Source organism: Maniola hyperantus, chromosome 14 (genome assembly GCF_902806685.2).
Source record: "Maniola hyperantus chromosome 14, iAphHyp1.2, whole genome shotgun sequence".
NCBI classification, from domain to species: Eukaryota; Metazoa; Arthropoda; class Insecta; order Lepidoptera; family Nymphalidae; genus Maniola; species Maniola hyperantus.
In genome coordinates, this window is record NC_048549.1 from 9,463,886 (window position 1) to 9,477,078 (window position 13,193).

The 13,193-nt window shown below is 37.3% G+C and overlaps 2 protein-coding genes across 2 annotated transcripts in view; one reads left to right on the forward strand and one right to left on the reverse strand.

Annotated features, from left to right (window-relative positions):
* LOC117988584 (ATP-binding cassette sub-family G member 1) overlaps positions 1 to 3,599 on the forward strand; it is a 69,175-nt gene extending 65,576 nt beyond the window's left edge. Inside the window, exon 11 of the mRNA XM_034975741.2 lies at positions 434 to 3,599. Within this exon, the coding sequence (XP_034831632.1) occupies positions 434 to 653 (220 nt within the window). The 3' untranslated portion in view covers positions 654 to 3,599. The remainder of the gene's footprint in view (positions 1 to 433) is intronic.
* Positions 3,600 to 4,301: 702 nt separating this feature from the next.
* On the reverse strand, positions 4,302 to 8,282 carry RIOK1 (RIO kinase 1). Its single transcript, XM_034975742.2, has 4 exons — positions 8,094 to 8,282; positions 6,499 to 7,644; positions 5,366 to 5,552; positions 4,302 to 4,525 (listed from the first exon to the last, which is right to left on the reverse strand). The coding sequence occupies exons 1-4, from the start codon at positions 8,154 to 8,156 to the stop codon at positions 4,368 to 4,370; spliced, it is 1,554 nt and encodes a 517-aa protein (XP_034831633.1). The 5' UTR covers positions 8,157 to 8,282; the 3' UTR covers positions 4,302 to 4,367.
* Between the last annotated feature and the right edge of the window lie 4,911 nt (positions 8,283 to 13,193).

Sequence of the window (13,193 nt, forward strand, 5' to 3'; positions counted from 1 at the left end):
TCTCTAAACTAAACTAAAATGACACGTCTAAATCTATTGTTATCCCTCTCATAATGTTGCTTGCGGAAAAGGATAGCACTAGATTTAGACCTGTTAATTTAGTTTAGTTTAGAGATTGTGTACAAAAGAATCGGCCCCAGCCCCCAATATCATACTTACATTCAGATAATAATTCCTCTAGAATGACATATCCGCTTTGGAAAGCGTTGTCTCTGTCACTCATACCTATATGACGTTTTGTCGGTCTCAACGACAGACGACAGAGACAATGGTCTACAAAACTGCTATCTCCTTCTAAAGGTCGATGTACATTATTTTCTGCCGCGTACTGTACTTATATCATTTCTTACAACGTCAACACGTATAGAACTTCTAGGCTACCATGGCAGTGATGTGGTTATCTATATTATAGTGTTACATTTACTTACTTCAGGTGCGGTGTGGTGGCTATGATCCTCACAGTCTTCGGCTTCGGAAGAACAAACCTCGACTGCAAGGACGTGTACTGCCACTTCGCCAAACCGGACGTCTTAATTAGATATCTCGACATTGAAAACAGTTCCGTTTGGTATGAAATCCTCATCATGGTCAGTATAATGGTCACTGTCAGATTCTTGTGCTACATGGGCCTGAGGTGGCGATTTGCCACGTGATTATTGAAAGTTGAAATTACTTGAGTAATTCATTGTGATAATAATGCTAGAAACACATTTGTAACATGTCATCCATGTTAATTCACACCAAGAATTGAGTTAAATCAAATGAAGCCTCAATTACAGTTTACAAACCTTATTAGTATGCTGAAATGCCAGTTCCCACCTATTAGATTGCCTACCAGCTTAGAGGAAAACACTTTTACTACGGTTTTTCGCCCTAATCTATTAGTCCATCGTGTGCGTTAGGCGATGCAGTTCTTAAGTGACCAATTTATGTCCAAAAAGACAATACCGTGCGTGCCCCTGTAGTCCGTCGCCTCCGCAGGTCTTTATGGTATAAAAAACCTAGTAGGTTTAACCGAGTAATTTTTATGACCATACTTCAAACACTCGATGCTGTATTTCGTTATTGGTCATAAATCATAATAAATACTACACTTTGTAATAAACAAATCGAAATTTGGTTTGACACACTTGTCGTGTGGCATGTTATAAAAGTGTTTGGTCCATAGTTATTTGTCCCTATCACTTAGGTGCCAGTACAAATAAACGTATGTATAAGATTAATATGTGATAATTTATATAGATTAGGGTCTTGTTTTGTTCAGAATCGGTTTGATGTGAGATATTTGGCAATAGACATTTTAATAAATTATACAAGATATTTATTAATAGCCAAAGACACCTCTAACATATTTTTTGATAAGACTAAGTACAATTTATACATTGATTTACATTTTAATACTCTAGAAGTTTGGAACTGGTTTCATTAGAGCTTGGGGCGAGATGTCGCATTCCGATGAGCATTTTTTTAAACTATTATTTATTAAGTTTTACTTTTTGATTCCCGACACAAATATAGAAGGGGGTCATAAAGATCTGTATCATTGTGTGTTCTTCAGGTGTTGAAAATTTAATTTAACACTTTTAGGTCCACTTCCAAGAAACCAAACTGTCTGGATTTGGATTTCATTTCGTAATACTGATTTTTTTACAATTTTATTGAAAAGAAAACAAGAAAATGACGGATAATAATATGTATAAAATTTACAAACACATTAATGGTTTGAGTAACCAGTTTGCTTTGCAGTGGAAAAAAATAATAGTAACATTGAACTTTTTGGAGAAATACCGTGTCTATTTTGGTGTTTAATAAATTCAAATTACGTTTATGCATAATACATACAAGCATAGACATTTGGTCTTTACAAGGTTTCAAGATAAGAAATTCTTCAAATTAAAAGGGGCTTAAGTTTCTCGAATTGCCTTATATTGTCTAACGTGATATTTTTGTTCAGTGATTATTGTTTAATATACAAATTAATTATTAAGAATTTATTTTTTGGTTTTGGCGAAATCCGTTATCTAAATATATAAAAGGAAAAGGTGACTGACTGACTAACTGATCTATCAAGGCACAGCTCAAACTACTGGACGGATCGGGCTGAAATTTGGCATGCAGATAGCTATTATGATGTAGGCATCCGCTAAGAAAGGATTATTAAAAATTAAACCCCTAAGGGGGTGAAATAGGAGTTTGGTGTAGCCCACGCAAACGAAGTTGCGAGCATAAGCTAGTTACAAAATATTATCTAAATGTAATCTCCAGTGATATAATATTAAGTTTATCACATTAGTTTTATTGAAAATGTAGGTATTTATAATGTCTTAGGTTAAGTATTTAATATTCATAGGTAAAAGTAGATATCGAAGTTAATTTAAAATTACTCTGAATAGAGAATTCTATGTAGGTAAGCAATTTTGCTATTCCCATGGAATTCGAAGTAAGTAGGTACTTACGTACAAGAATATGCTCCTTCATTCCATGTTATATATTTATCTTCGACTTCAAAAAGGAGAACCATCTCGATTATATGTGTACCTACTTTGCTAGAGAGCGTGCATATGAACAACTTTTGTCTGCACAACAATTTGTCTCCCAATCAAGTTTATGGCTTTGTATGAAAGTGCCCGAATATTGAGACGCCATAGTCGGGAGACTTTTCTTAGGCTTGATGCGGGGGATGAAACTGTATTGTGGGAGACAAAAGTTGCTCGTGTGTATATTGAATTAATTTCGCATTTGTATGAACATTAGATAGCGCACAATAAAGAGACAGGAAATGTGTTGCGCCACGCCTATGTCCGATTGATTAAAAGCTGTGAAAACTGGTTTAATATAGCGGATGCTTCGCGCTATACATACAACTATAGTCTTTAATTATGTCGTTATATATAAATGTTCACACAAACGCGAAAATTCAATTCGACCAATCTAGATGATAATTACGAGTAGATACAACAAAAAGTGTATTTTAATTAAATTCTATGTAATTTTGTTACTTAGAAGTCAGTACTCATAAACCAACAATACTTCTTAATTCCATGATTATCTCTTCGTAAATTCTAACGTCAGTTGATATATTTTTCTTCGACTTCAAAAAAGCTTTTCGATTGAATGTGTACTTTACTAGGGAGCGTGCACACGAACAACTTTTGTCTGTACAACAATTTGTTTCCCCATCAAGTTTATGGCTTTGTATGAAAGTGTCCGAATATGGAGACGCGATAGTCGGGAGACTTTTCTTAGGCTTGATGCGGGGGATGAAACTGTACCGTGGGAGACAAAAGTTGCTTGTGTGTCTATTGAATTAATTTCGCATTTGTATGAACATTAGATAGCGGACGATAAAGAGATAGGAAATGTGTTGCGCCACGCCTATGTCCTTCGCGCCATACATATTATGTTGAGTCTATAGTCTTTAATTATGCCGCTATATAAATCTTCATACAAACGCAAAATTTAATTCAATCAATCTAGATGATAATTACGAGTACAACAAAAACTGTATTAATAAAATTGTACATAAAACCTATTTAAAAGAAAAAGTATGAATTTTCTATGTTTAAAAATAAAGAAAATTACAATAAACATACATAAAAGGCTTTTTATTTTCCTGCAGTCAAAGTATGCTTTGTTAAAGTTGCCCTTTTGAAGCTTAGAGTTAATGAACTACTTCGAGATTAGCGCTGGACTAAACTGCATGATCACTTTACCTACCATGTTGGGCCGGGTCCTATGTATGTATTTTATATGAAACTGCGCCATAAGGAGTCATTTTGTACGGCCTATACATATAGGTCACGACAGAACGAAATGGCAATCGGGGTATGCGGGGACGCCCCGCACGTCACTCGCGCTATCCCGCTCGGGGTTAGCACGGGGCTGTGCGGGACGTCCCCACCCCGATTGCCATTTCGACCTGTCGCGTAATATACATACAATGCTCCAACAACCGGCCTGACCGATATCTAGTTAATGCCTTCCTGAAGGTCATTGTACCATAACGCTGAATCTCTTCACATATCTTTGCTGGCACGGTTAGCACCCTGGTCGCATAGATATGCCAAGTAAGTAAGCAGGCTATAAAGTCATGGTATAGCCTGGCAAAAATTTTGAGCTAAAAGCGAGGTAGGAAAAGAAAGTTGGCGCATCGTGGGAATCTTGGGCGTCTGATTAACCAATTTTTTTTTTACCCTCGTGCCCCCTTCAGACCACCAAATAGGCCTCAAAATCGATACTGCACATTTATTTGTTCAAATCGTTTGCCAGACACTAATAAGGTCTAAAAGAATACAACAGCAAAATTGATATACACTGTGTAATATTACATTATATGATATAATATTTTCTTTATAACATAATCTGTATTATTTCTTACCGCAACCTTTGTCCCGTCTCTTTTTCACATGTTTCTTTGTTTTAGATTGCCTCCTTTCAGCTTTGTCCACTTTGACTGCTTTTTTTCTCGCTTTTTTACTCTCGGGCGATTCGTCACGAGGCCTTGCACTGGGTTTGAATTTTGTTTCTGAAATTATTTTTAATCTCCATTTACATCTTTACTTTGAACTGATAATAATAGTCCAGTCATTTGGTAGCTTTCGCCTGGAAAGTTTTCCGGGAGTTTTGAAAATTGGTGATTTTATAGATTTCGACGTGCTTTTTCCGAATTTTTATTTTGCGACCTCGTATCTGTGCCTCTCGCGCCGCCATCTTGGAAAACTGGCACCCAAAAACAGTTTTTGACGAAAACTCCTTTCTGACCATTTTCATTGTAAAATGAGTCGGGAAGAAGTTATCGTCAAAAAACTGTTTTTGGGAGCCCTTTTTTACAAGATGGCGGCGCGAGAGGCAAAATGAAAATACAGAAAAGCAACGAGGTATTGTGGTACACATGATAGAAACAGAGTTGTACTCTGTCTTGCTCATTCATATGGGTAACAATGCGCATTGCCCAGCTAATGAGATGCCAGGTCCATTTGTTTACTTATTGCCATTTAAGTTTCTGAGCTAATGTTAGTTTGAAACTGGGGTATCATATGAAAGGGCTTTACCTGTGCAAAATGTCGAAAAAATACGACTGTACTACGGAACCCTCGTTGCGCGAGCCTGACTCGCACTTGGCCGATTTTTTTATTATGTAACCACAAATAGTAAATACACAGTTTTCGGATTTTCCCTTCACTTGTTCTATTAGACATTGCTAGCTGCCCATGGTGAAACGGGAAGTACCCTATATTTATATTCTAGGATAAATATAGGGTATTTCACGATGATACAGAACGTGTGCAAGTCAGACTCGCACTTGACTGCTTTTTGACTCTCTCTTGACATGTAAAAGCTAGTATAAAATAAAGAATATACATACTGTTTTCATCACCCTCTTCATCAGTACTTTTCTCTGAGCCACTCTCGGACATTTCATCATCCTGCAGGATGTCAGGTCGGTCCACAGTGCCCGTTAGGTCCTCGTTGAATCCTGCAATCTTCTTATATGCCAAATCTGCTGACTCCCCTTTTTTTGCTTTGTTTATATCACGTTCATAGTTGATTACCTGAGAATATTATTGACAAATCTTTTTAATTTATATAATATACTTTTTAAATGCATTACAATGCACACTGCCAAGAATAGGGTTAATCAAGTTAGGTAGTATATTCTAGGACTTGTGGGACTATTCCTCATCTACTTTTGTTTATTTACGCCCTTAAGGGCGCAAATGAAAGCGCATTATTAAAATGAAACTAGGTAGTTAAGGACGCTTTCATTTTTTTATTTTAAATTGTAAGGGTGTACAAGACAATTTGTAAACGTGATGTCCTTTACGTCCAAAATTTTGAGGTGTCATATTAACCATCTTAGGTGGTATAAGACAATTGATAATTTATTTGTATGTTACGCCCAAAGGTTTTTTTAATACTTTGCTTTACTACCAAAAGGAGTAGACTCTGGTAACCAAGTGTTACTTACACCCATATTTTCACGGTAAACTTTGTTTAACGTGCCAAATTATGTGGGTCGTAAAGGCATTTTTTAAAATAAATGAATTAATTAATTATAAATTCCGGTAAATGAATTAATTTGTAATTAAGTCTTTCTACAGAGCTTTTTAAAAGTACCTTTTTAAATGGCTTAATTTTCATTTATGTAATCAAAAGCTACTATTTTACCTCTGTTAAATTGAAGAATATTGTCACATTATTTTGCTGTATTATTATCTTAAAATACAAAAACAAAACAAGGTACAGTCCATACAAAATGAGTTTTCACATCCCATTTTAACTCTGTGTCAACTGTCATCTCAAAAGTATGGTTTACTTTTAAAATAAGGACTAAAATCAAACTTTTGATATGACAATTGACACAAAGTTAAAATGGCTCATGAGAACTCAATGTTTACACATTATAACAATATTTTAAAATTACCACAAAAGTTATTACAAAATCATTATGATAATATTGGCCAGTTCAGTTGAGCAAGTAGAAGCAAATTCATTTACCTCAGTCAGTCGTTTTGGAATATAAATATTCTTAAAGGCCTCTTCTTCAATCTGCTCCTGAGCTGTCAACTCCTCAAAATTTCTAGCCGCTGCCTTCTCTGAAAGCTTCTCCAAGCACTCTTCAAGATTACTTTCATTTATTGATGTGTCAGTAATAAAATCAAACAACTCCTTAACAGTTAAAGTAGCTACACCTTTCTTCCTAAAGAAATCACTGATGTTCGTACAATCCTTTCTCAAAAATTCAAAAGCATGTGGATGATCATGTTCAACAGACTGTGATACGTCTATCACAACAACATTTCCTTCGTGGTACAGAAGGTTAAACTCGGACAAATCTGCATGCACTAGCTTGCATATATTGAACATTTTCCACATCATAATAATGCAATCTCTGTACAACGATCTAGCTGTAGATTGCGATATTTCTACGTCCTTTAACTTAGGAGATGGCCAGCCATTTTCTCCCATAAAAGTCATTACCAATACATGACTTCGTAAAATTATAGGTTCTGGTACATTCAACTGGGCGTTGTACAGCCTTACAAGGTTCCTCATCTCCTTTTCGGCCCATGTTTTTACCATTTTACGTGGGTTCGACCGACAATAGCCATTTCTGAATCTATATTCACCAGAAACATATTTATCTCTGTCTTTAAACACCAAGATTGATGTTTTGAATATTTTGATTGCATAATCTCTTCCGTCTTTAGAAGTCGCATGGTACACGTTGGCTTCTTTGCCTGTGGAAATGCATCCGTTTATTTCATTTATAATTCCTCTGTTTAAAAGTTTGAATATAATCATTTTGGTGCGAGGATCCATCACCTGTTCAGCGGTAGCCCGGTCATGTTTGTCTTTTATTCTTATCCTCTCATTATCAAATTTACGATCATTTAGATCCATGAATTTCTGTGCCCTTTCATTTATAGCAGGTTCATATTTATCCACATTTATTTTATTTATGTACCTTTTGAACAGTTTCTCTGTAGGCTGGTATGAAGTGACTTTTGTTGTTGGATTTTGGGCGTTGACATTTTCCTTCTTTGAATTTCCTGTATATTCATCTGAATCATAGAAATAGTCGTCTGAATTGAGTTCTTCTTCGTCACTGCTTAGTTGTTTTATTTCTGGGGTCTCTGCAAACTATGAAAAAAGACAATTAAATATAATAAAACAGTATGCAACAGAAAATAATACATCAGCCATTAGAATGACATTTCGGCTTGGTAGAGTGTTGTCTCTGCCACTCATACCTGTGACGTTTTGTCGGTCTCAACAACAGAGACGATGCTCTACAAAACCACTCTCTTATTGAAGGTTGAAGAACATTATTTTCTGCCGCGTAGGTACTGTGCCTACTACCTAGTTTTTTCTTATGCACATTTAGAACAAAGACTACAAGACTACTATTGCTTGTTTTTTGTGCAAGGGTACTACAGGTACCTACACCACACTTATTTTAGATCTTGTAATGAAAATCTGTTGCATTTAGACAATGTTATTGTGCTCCATGGCCTTTACACCTTAGTTAAGCTTGTAGGAGGCATTTTACAAAGGAAATTATTTAATTTAAAGTAAAAACTAACACATACCCGGACCGTCTTAACCTTCTTCGAAATATCTTCTTCATAGTCGTTAAATTGTCCATCACACATTTTTAGTGGTGAAATTCACTTTGATATCTCTGATAGTAGTGTAACAAAACTCTAGATATTAAGAAGTTTATTTAGAAAATAAAGAAACAATTTTGCAATACAAACGTCACGCTCACCTCACATGGCTATTTTGACATTGACATTTGGTAATGACGACTTATGACATTTGTAATGAGTTTTTTTATTTATTCGATTCGAGATTATACGCTCTGGATTCTAAGGATTGTGAATTTGTACAAGGATTGGGAACACCAATATAATAATTTCCCGTAGTGTGAAATAAGCTTTAATATAAAGCTTTGCACACTTGGGTACATTCCCACTTCCCAGTCCCATAGAAAGGAACTAACTAAGACGTTCAAAGGTTTTTATTTCAGGAATCATTCAATGGGTTATAAAAAAGAAAGACCGGTCAAGTGCGAGTCAGACTCGCGCACTGAGGGTTCCGTACTACAATCGCATTTTATCGACATTTTGTGATAAATCAAAAACTATTATTACTAAAACTATTATAACTAAAAATAAATAAAAATCTGTTTTAGAATGTACAAATATAGCTCTTTCATAATATGATACCCCACTTGGTATAGTAGGTAATCTTACTTTGAAAGTTGAAAATAGCAATATTTGTTCATGAACACATTTTAATTTTTTTCTTGTGATTCACAAATTCACGGTTTTTAAATTTTTCCCCTCATGTCTGCTTTTTCGGTTTTCGGTTTTTTCCTTTACTTATTCTATAAGACCTACCTTCATTCCAAATTTCATGATTTTAGGTCAACGGGCAGTACCCGGGCGGGCGGTTTCTTGACAGACAGACACACAGACAGACAGACAGACACGCCGACGCCGCCGTCGCGTCGAGTTGACGGATATCGCGTCGGCGATAGTAAGTACCTACCTACCTATTATACCTAATAAAAACTGCAAAGGTCATGGTCACTTTTGAAAAGGCCTTGGCAATGAATTTATTTAATGAAAAGAGAGTCGTAGGTACCTACCTAATGAAATAAATGTCGTGATTTGTTATGGGTGCTTGATTGAGGAATCAGCCAATTCAATGCCAATTGAAAAAACCGGTCAAGTGCGAGTCAGACTCGGGCACCGAGGATTCCGTACCACAGTCATATTTTTTCGACATTTTGCTCGATAAATCAAAAACTATTTTCCATAAAAATAAATAAAAATCTGTTTTATGACGACACGTAAAGTCCTTTCATAATACCACAATTAGCATAATTACTTTGAAAATTGAAAATACTTATATTTGTTCATGAACACATTTTAATTTTTTTGGGTGATGTAACCACAAATACAAAAAAGTTTTTCGGATTTTTCGTGTGCTATGAGATCTACCTCTCTGCCAAATTGATTCTACGTCAAGTGTCAACGGGAAGTACGGAAATAGCCAGACAGACAAAAAATGGAGTGATCCTATAAGGGTTCCTTTTTCCTTTTGAGGTACGGAACCCTAAAAAGCGGTCAAGTGCGAGTCGGATTCGCATACGTAAGGTTCCACACAAGATTTTTTAATTATTTTTTTATTTTGAAACTATACTAACTATACTAAGTGGCAATAGAAATAACTCCAACTAGCTACCTACCTTATGAGGTTCATGGCATTAGTGGCATTAGGTATCTATTAGTGGCATTAGGTATCTATTAGTGGCATTAGGTACAGCCCGCGGAAAACAGGGGCTTTGTGTCGGGGGGTTTTCCATTTGTAAATTGTAATTTATTTTATATACAATCACGGTGAGGTTTTTTAGGGTTTTTTAAATAGCGTGTGCGAAAACCTATAGGTACTTACCTACTTATAGTTTATGAAAAGACCCAAAAAGTATAATTACTATTGGCATTAGATAAATAAAATTATCATGTACTCAAAATTACCTACTAACGAGTTAATGGACTAAGTTGTTTGACCGAGCGAAACAAGGTCACCGATTCTATTTTTTCGATTCCGATTCATTTCTTGACTGAATTTGCACTTGTTTGTCTGACTGTCTGTGCATCCGTCTGTCAAAGCGTTATGAGTTACTAGATAGTGCTTGCGACTTTGTCTGCGTGTTTTTCCGGGATAAAAGTAGCCTATGTCCTTTCCTGGGATGCAAGCTATCTCTGTACCAAATTTCGTCAAAATGGGTTGAACAGATGGGCCGTGAAAGGAAACGGAACAACGATAAATTACGCTGACGACATAGTGGGCACGCGCCGTAACGGCAAAAAGCTAGTTTAATTATACCTAGGTACATACTTAGGTACCACTAATAGTAATAAAGTATTAAACATCATGACTTAACTGGTTAAACGGAAATGTTACAGGAAAAGTTGGTATTGATGAATTCTTAGACAATATTCCTATTATTTACTACTGGAAACATGGAAGCCCGGACTGCATTGTCTAACAAACGATAGGTATGGTTCCCGGTTGCAATAAATGCCTGCGGAAAAACCTAAATAGTCATAAGACGTCAGATGGGATTATCTTTTTTAGAGTTCCTTACCCGAATTCCGGACACTAAATTATTACTAAGCCGCCGCTGTAATAAAGTGAAAAGTAATTAGGTAGGTACATAGTGTTATAACTTGTGCAGTACGCGGCCGAAAGTAATGTACATCGACATTTAGATAGCAAATTTGTAGAGCACTGTCTCTGTCGTTAAGACCGACAAAACGTCATATAGGTATCAGTGACAGAGACAGCGCTCTACAAAGCCGGAATGTCATTCTAAAGGCCGATGTACAGTACTTTCGGCCGTGTTCTGTACAATGGTTCGGAAACCTTTGTGTGCGAGTCCTCACACTTGACCGGATGTACCTAGTTATATCAAAGACAAGTTTGACTGCTACCAACTACATGGAGAGTTCAAATGAATAGGTATGAGCTATGAGTCGGAGGCCTACCACAATCACCTTTGATTGCTCAAGAAAGCCCGTGAATGGCCGAAACAAGCGTGTGGGAGGATGTTTCGCCGTTCACGTCATTCACGGGGAACTCACGTGCTTTTGCGTCGAAATCGGAAGAACTGGCACTAAGCAGCCCATTCACAGTCCTGCAGAACGCCGCGCCGGCCGCCAACTCATAGATCGTTTAGTATGGGCGTTTAACTACAGTTGAACCATTGCAAACGTGCGAACTGGGTCATAAATCATTTTTATCGAACCTCTCGCTTGCACTTACAGGCCTTATGGAATAGGAACCTGACGCTCTGCAGGTGTTGTGAGTAGTAAACATTAAAAAAGGATTTGTCGATAGATGATATCTAAATATATAAAAGGAAAAGGTGACTGACTGACTGACTGACTGACTGACTGACTGACTGACTGATCTATCAACGCACAGCTCAAATTACTGGACGGATCGGGCTGAAATTTGGCAAGCAGATAGCTATTATGACGTAAGCATCCGCTAAGAAAGAATTTTTAAAAATTCAACCCCTAAGGGAGTGAAATAGGGGTCTGAAATTTGTGTAGTCCACGCGGACGAAGTCGCGAGCACAAGCTAGTTAGGATATAAAGGAAGGAGCGAGGGAGAGGTTTTGCTACCCCAGCTACCTACCCAGTCCAGTATAATAATAACGACTTCTGTAGCATGTTCCAACCCTATCATTATCATCATCATCAACAACCGATAGACGTCCACTGCTGAACACTTGTAGGGACTTCCACACGCCACAGTCTTGCGCCGCCTGAACCCAGCGGCTCCCTGTGACTCGTCTGATGTCGTCCGTCCAACTAGTGGGGGGTCTTCCAACACTGCGTCTTCCGGTGCAAGGTCGCTATTCCAGCACCTTGGGACCCCAACGTTTATCGGTTTTACGAACTATGTGCCCCCGCCCATTGCCACTTCAGCTTCGCAACCCGTTGAGCTCTGTCGGTTACTCTAGTTCTCCTAAGGGTCTCCTCATTTCTGATTTGATCACGCAGAGAAACTCCAAGCATAGCTCTCTCCATCTCCCGCTGAGTGACTCTGAGCTTTCTTATGAGGCCCATAGTTATTAGTTAGCAACTATGTCTCGGATCCATATGTCATCACTGGCAACGCGTAACTAACCCTATGATCGTAATGATTTATGACCCAGTCCGCACGTTCGTAATGGCTCAACTATAGTGGGGCTTCCAGCAATAGGTTGCAGGATGCTCGGCATGTTCTGTAAGTTCCACCGGCCGCGGCCGTTATAGCACGGCTGCCAGCTGTAGGAATTCATAGGTGGACGGCAAAATAAGACATTCTAATAGTAACTATTAAGAGGTAGTGATTACTAGAAATTATAACAATAATTACTTATATAACTATAATTTTATAGTAAGCATATAAGCTCTTTATTTATAGATTTTCTGTCTGAAACTGCTACCTAATCTATGTTTCCCCAGCGCATCTAGAACTTCGTTTCTTTATTAGCAACGAAACACAGACAGTGCAAACAAAGCAAAGGCGTGGCATAGACGGTGGTATAATATTTCTTTTCACACGTATTTATGACCGGACGCTGTGCAGAACTGTGCACTGTGTAGTGTGTAAGTCGACTGGAAGGCCAGCAGCGCAGCGCTCTGGGTGCAGGACTGTGAATAGGCTGCTTTAGAGATAGAAAAATGTACTCTACACGTCACAGTAGCTTCTTTACATATTTTATTTTAGTGCGGGAGGAGTTTTCGAGTTTTTCAAACCTACCTACATCTGGGTCAGAGTTACAAGCGAGAATATTATATTACAACCATACCTGATTCAATGACATTTTTTGTCATCTTTATTTTTAAACAGATATAATTTATCGTGCTTGTAGCTTCCTTCCTATATTTCGCCATTGTTAGCCTCGGTATTCTGTTTATTTCCCCCAAATACGAAAGAGCAATGCCCAAAAAAGCTAAATAAACATTGATGCTTTGTTTTATTAAATTCTGAATCTAATTAATTTATAGATGGCCGTTCTCAGTTGACTAACCATGTATCAAAGGTCAATTTGGACCCATAGTGCAACTAATTTACCGTTACACCAGTAGTTGTCAAGGCAAAAAATTATATTTCGTTTCTCG